Source organism: Betta splendens, chromosome 16, assembly GCF_900634795.4.
Source record: "Betta splendens chromosome 16, fBetSpl5.4, whole genome shotgun sequence".
NCBI lineage: Eukaryota > Metazoa > Chordata > Actinopteri > Anabantiformes > Osphronemidae > Betta > Betta splendens.
Window position 1 is genome coordinate 12,746,289 of NC_040896.2, and position 6,484 is coordinate 12,752,772.

Consider the following 6,484-nt stretch of genomic DNA (forward strand, 5'->3'; position numbering starts at 1 on the left):
CCGCTCCCCGCTCAGGTTTTCACTGACCTCCGTCCTGTCCATCATGGCACAATCATCACAGCAAAGCACGTAATTGCATCGTATATTTTTTTTCAATTGAAAAAATTGTACATGTTAAAAAGTAATTACAGGCGGCAGCTGATTGATTGTTGGCTGTAAAGCTTTCAACTCGGACTCGGTGTGTTTTTGAAAAGGGCCTTTGGTTGGTGGGTGTAGTGTGTGTTTGCCAAAACTGCTGCTGCTGCACGTTTGCGTCATCAACGTGCCGTGTATTATTTTAGTCATAAAACGCTTTGGCTGCTGTTTTAATTAGTGGCATTTTCTACTAAATGAGCTTTTTATGAGGAACCACGTTAAATGCTTGCGCTTCTCGCTCCGAGAGACACGCTTTCTGTGATGAAGAGGAGAGAGGGGGGGAAGAGAGATGAGAGAGAAAGAGAGAGAGAGAGAGGGAGAGAGACGGGAGAAGGAGAGAGAGAGATCTGATATCTCTCAGCTCTTTTCTTCTCTCTTATCTTATTTATCTCTAGTTCAATATTATCTCTTTAGCTCTATTTCACTCTCTCGCTCTAACTCGCTATAGATCCGCTCTCTCTCTCTCTCTCTCTCTCTCTCTCTCTCTCTCTCTCTCTCTCTCTCTCTCTTTCTCTCTCTTTCCCTCTCTCTCTCTCTCTCCAGACCATGGGAGCAGACGACGTGGTTTGCACCAGAGTCTACGAGCGGCAGTGAACAAGCACTTCTCATTGGTCCTTCCAGCTCCTCTGTCCTGCGGAACCATCGGCCTCTAGCTGTATTCCAGTTCGTCTGTTAGCTTCACTGCGCGACGCGTGCCATAGTTGTATGTAGTCACGTTTCTACACAGTGGCCTTAGCTTCTGAGTTAGTTGTCTGATCTCCCAGTTGCATTGAACGTGACCATGTGAAAACGTCTGTGGCTTTGTGTGTTGACTTGCTTAGCGACAGCTGTGTGTGTGTGTGTGCGTCTGTGTGTGCGTCTGTGTGTGCGTGCGTGTGCGTGCGTGTGTGTGCGTGTGTGTGCGTGTGTGTGCGTGTGTGCGTGTGTGTGCGTGTGTGTGTGTGTGTGTGTGCGGCTGCAGAGGAGATTTGTCACCACGTCTATGATCTCCTACTTCCCGTTGCAGGTCAGTTCAGGTGCATCTCCCTCTTATTCCCTCAGCGCTGACTCCAACCTTTTCTATCTCATGACGATGTTTTATATTTATTACCACACTAGCGTCAGACACAGTAACACGGTTTTTACCTTGTATTTCTTTTATATGAAATGTGATCATAGGAATCCAGCCTTTCTACATGAATCAATAAAGCATGACCTTAACCCTGGCGTTAGCTCCTTGCTCTCCTGTGCGTCAGGAGATTCAATGCAAACCCTGCTTGTGTTTTATGGTTTGTGAGTGTAGCTGCTGAATGTGTGCACATTAGACGGCTCCAACTTATTTTGGGCTTTCTCTCAGCTGTCTGCAACTAGAATAACTCGTCTGTCCCCTCCCTGCTAGACTCCTCCTCGGCTGCTCCGTCCTCCTCTCCTCTTCATGTCCACCATCTCCACTTGCTCCAGTTCTTTTCTACACACTCTCCAGGGCTGAAAATGATTTCATCTTGCTTTTGTCCACTTTTATTATGCATTTCACAGAAATATCCTCATCTTGAGAGCCAGCTCCTACTGTTGGACTCGGCCACTGCTGTTTTATTTCCATTTCATTTGCCTGTTAGTCCACTTTGGTTCATTTTCTCAATAAAGTCGGACCCTGATAGTTCATGGGTCCAACTTACTTACTGTCTTTGTATGTGGAGGTGTCAGACGTCCACATCATTTGTCTAGTCTGAACTCAGTTCTCAAGTAAAAGTACAAGTACTCCATAGATTTTTTTGGTCTTCAAGCACATTTAAACATTAATACCATATGTAAAATATAGGACATAATAACATAATACCTTACAATATTGTCCTCATAACTAGATTTCTATTAACAGCTATTTGTTCCTGTGTGTTGAGGTGCTAGTGCTTAATGCTAATGCTAAGCGAGCACAGTTGATGCTTCTTGCTACACGCTGCTACACTGTGTAATCACTGTAGAATGCACCAGACAAACAGGCCACATAGGTAAAGCTGTAGTTGAATGACTGGCCTCAGACTGAACATGCACCACCACCGATAATGAGAGGGAATCACTAGTGTCATGTATGAATACTTCTATTTGATGGATTTTGGAGATTTTGGGTCACACACCGATGGCCAAATGATATAAAGGGTCAGGGGGCGTGGCTCCAAATGCAGGAAATGCCAATTGGGTTACAGTGTGCATTTGATTGACAGCAGATGTACTTAACGAGGAGTTGGCTGTTAAGAGACATGGAAATGGAAAAGGGGACAAGAAAGAGAGAGAGAGAGAGAGAGAGAATGTGGTTCAGGGACACACGTTCACATACAAATATACAACAAGTAAAACATTCCGATTTGAAGAATTTAGTGATGCTTAAACCTTATTTCTTGCCCTGTAGCTGTGCATGGTTACAGTGAGACCCCAATAAAGTCTCCTCCTCTGCCCTAATAAAAGAGGTAAATAACTGCCCCTCCCTCTGTGTTTATTATCCCCTGGGGCAGTTAAAGGCAGCTGTCTGGCCCCCTTCAAAACCCTGGCCAGCTCCGCCCCCCTGTAAAAACACACAACCCAAAACACACCTTCTGAGAAATCCTCACACACACACACACACACACACACACACACACACCAGCAGGCACCATTACTGTAGGTGTGTAGGTAAGTGGATGAATGAGTCAAAACACTGAAAAAGCAGAAAAGTAAAACACACATGCAAATCAGATACACCTGTGTGATGAATGAATGAATGAATATGCCTACAGTACATGTAAGCAATACACTTGATCTATGTGAGATAAGGGGGCATCTGATATCCTCCAACACCTCTAACAATGTAACCAAACGAACCTGAACAAAGGCTGAATGGACGTGTGGGAGCGGGACCGTGCAGGGGCCCAGGGCCACGGCTCCGCCAGGGAGAGCGCTGACAGATGACTTACCTGCTGGGAGGAGTGGATGTGTCACGCAAGGCACGATGGGTGATTTGTGATCTGGCTGAAGCAATTATCACACACACGGATCAAGTGCAATCTGGGCTAAGCTAGGAGGGATACGGGGGGGGGGCAGAGAAATGCCCCGCGGGTGGCACAGGGGGAGCATGATGGGTAAAAGCCAGCACAGACGTTCTCAGGATGAGCAGGCGGCGACGGTGTGATGACAGGAGAGCCGTCACTCGTTCCGATTTCCATTTACCTGCTGTACCTACATCCTGCACCAACAGCTCTGCACCCGTTTCCTGTAAAACGCAGGTCAGGAACAGTGCACGACGCCACACTCTTTAAATGAAATGAGTCAGGGACAGGTGGCGAAGGCTCACTTTTAACTTCCTGATGGAAAGATGATTCATTCACCTGCACGAATGGGCCAAAGGTTTATTTGATCAGACATTCAAAGATCCACTGTCAGCTCTACGAGGAAGAACACGCCCTCCTCCTCCTCCTCCTCACTAAGTGTGGGACAATGGCCTTACAGTATAACGCAGCAGAGGTATAGTGAATGAAGCCTTTGTGGAGCTGAAGAATGTAATTATACATCTGATTACAGACGAACGCTGACCTCCGGCTACGCGGAGACAGATGGAGAAGATAAAGCTGCCGGGCTGAAGACAGAGGAAGACGGAGAAGCTGAACAGTTCAGTCAGTCATGAATTATGTTAGACAGAGTTTGTCTTCGCTCTTCGTCTCATTCGCACACGTGCTTCAAGGTTCTGATGGTGAACACTGGTGAGGTCAGTTACTGATGTTGGCTTCCAGTTCAGCCCGTGGTGCTGGATGTGTTCATACATGAAGGGAGGCTCATCACTCAGAACACATGACTCATCCCTTTTTATATCAACCCTCGAACGCCTCAACAGAATCAAAGCAGAGTTCACCAAAGACAGACGATCTCAAAGTCTGAACCAGAGCTAATGGCTGAATTTCGTGGCGGTGTTTTTCCAGAGAGCCTGCATTTGATTACTGCAAACATGAGGTTCAGCTTATCGCTGGCTCTCCTTCCCTCGCTCCTCCGCCCGCTCTCTCCATCCCCAGGGTGGAGCATACCGGAGGCCGGCATGTCATAGCTGGACGCCGCCGAGCGCGTGGTGTTGGTGGATGGGTTGCAGGAGAGCGTGGTGGGGAGCAGGGGCGGAGGAAGCGCACCTTGTAAAAAAAAAAAAAAAAAAAAAAAACAAACCCATGGGCTGCAGGAAACATAGCACAAACCCGTGCGCGCCTGAAACGAGAAGCCAAAGCTGTGTGAGAGAGTTCAACAGGCAGTGGGAACAGATCAGGGAGACGGCGCCAGGTTGGAGGCGTTGGCTCCCAAACCTGAGGAGCGACGTCCCAGGAGCGAGCGGTGACAGACGGGGAACAGGCTGGTCGGTAGAATGTGACGCCGCAGCGGCCGAGGCCTCCCTCCACCTATCAGGACCTCCAATGTGTAATGAGCCTAAAATGCCCTGCACAAAACCAGCACCTGTGCTCAATATTCACTCTGCTGGAAGCCAAGCAGTCTGGACCGAAGTCTTGTCTTGTGACTCTTCACAGTTTGATCTCGTGCCTGACGTTAATGGGCTGCAACACAGCTCCCGCCAGTGCGAATCCTGTGCTTTGGCGCTGACCCTGGTTCCATCTCAGCGCAGGAATCTGTGCTCGCGTACGCCGAGCTTCGCTTGCGTCTGAGTTTACAGGGGCTGCAGGCACTGATGGTGTCTCTGTGGGAGCGTTGTTTCCTCCTCTTTTCATCGTACACTGTTTAGTGATGTTTTAGCGATGCTGTGAGGATTAATAAAGCTGAGACCCATTAGGACGACGAGAGAGACAACGGGAAAAGAGGCAATAATGGCAGGGGCACTAATGGAGGCCAATGTCAAACAGGCAGTAACTCAAGGGACAGTAATGGAGAGACAAAGGTCAATTATCCACTAATCATCATCTCTGCTCCCGCTGGATTCATAAATCACAGCAAATTCACTTCCTCTCCTTCCAGGATGCGTCGGCCAGGTTGCACTCTGTGTCCCATCATCACATGGTGTGCTTGAAGTGGGAACCGCTTGATTTCCAGGAGACAGAACAAACCATTCAGCGAACGAGAAGGGAGAAATTCAGCGTAATGCAAATATGACATCAGCTGACTGTCATGAGTCACCGGCGAACACAAGACAAATTGGATGATCGCTGCCGTGGAGGAGAAACACTCCAGCTGTTGCGTCAGGCTCAGAAGCATTAGCTGCAGCACAGCAGCACCAAGTGGTCATGGGTGAAAGCTGGAGGCAGAAGCAGACATCTGCTTATTTATAGTGGATGTCTGAAAAAACACACTTTTAAATGAGATCTCTCACACACACAAACACGGACGCACGCACGCACGCACGCACGCACGCGCACGCGCGCACACACACAGGCACACACACACACACACACACACACACACACACACACACACACACACACACACACACACACTAATAACCTCCTGCTAACTAATTATTAGTGTTTGTGTAACAGTCTCTCTCTTTTTTTAGTCTTTCCGTTATTTCTGTTACTGGTTTGTGTAGAAGCCGCCGACTGTGAGCATCGGAGTGCAGACAAGGACAACGGCTCCCTCTAGTGAGCTGGAAGGGTCATTACTGGTCCCTCAGCCTCCTGACTGTGAATGAGTAAAAACCAGAGAGCGGCGCCAAAGAACAGCTTCACCGCTGATCCAAAATACGCACCGTCCAAAATAAAATGACTCAAGCTGAAAAACAGTGTGATTTGTTTAAACAACAAATCTAGAATCACAATATACGAATACTATAAATAAATGATAAAACTCTCTCTGAACCTTTTGAAGTTTTGAATCTTGAAAATACAAAAAAAAACAATTATTGTTTTTAATTAGTACTAATTTGAGGTAAAGATTCCTTAAAAACATCAAACTTTATTTTATGTTTTTAACAGTCAGCTACTTTAAAACATGCTGGGATGAGGTTACTTGGTTCGCAGGTTTTTGCTTTTTCATCGTGTTTCCTAAGTTGCCTTAAGTCAAGTTAACTCATCTCAACAACATTCCCACCCAATTTCTTTAGTTATTCAAGATGTTTCCATTATATTGATTATATTAATTAAATTTCTGCAGAAAACAGAGTCAGTGAAAGTCAGTGAAGCTGCCGGCACAACAGAAAGATCAGTGTCCATTCATATTTCTAAGGTTCCACTACATTGAGTAACTTTTATAGAAGCTTAAGAAGCTTTAATTAGAGATCTGTTCGTGAATAACGATGAACATGTTTTGTTTTCAGAACTCTTTGATTAGCGATAAGCATGAGAACACGTGAGAGCGAGACCGTTGGAGAAAGAAACGAGGCAGAATAAAGTTGGAGACAGAAATAAAAAAAAAAGTT

At 46.6% G+C, this 6,484-nt stretch overlaps 1 protein-coding gene across 2 annotated transcripts in view; it reads left to right on the top strand.

The window, feature by feature from the left end:
- crabp2a (cellular retinoic acid binding protein 2, a) overlaps positions 1 to 2,304 on the top strand; it is a 10,784-nt gene extending 8,480 nt beyond the window's left edge. For both annotated transcript variants that reach the window (XM_029130162.3, XM_029130167.3), the window contains one exon: positions 679 to 2,304. In XM_029130162.3, coding sequence (XP_028985995.1) covers positions 679 to 729 — 51 coding nt within the window. In that variant the 3' untranslated portion in view covers positions 730 to 2,304. The remainder of the gene's footprint in view (positions 1 to 678) is intronic.
- The last annotated feature ends 4,180 nt before the right edge of the window (positions 2,305 to 6,484 follow it).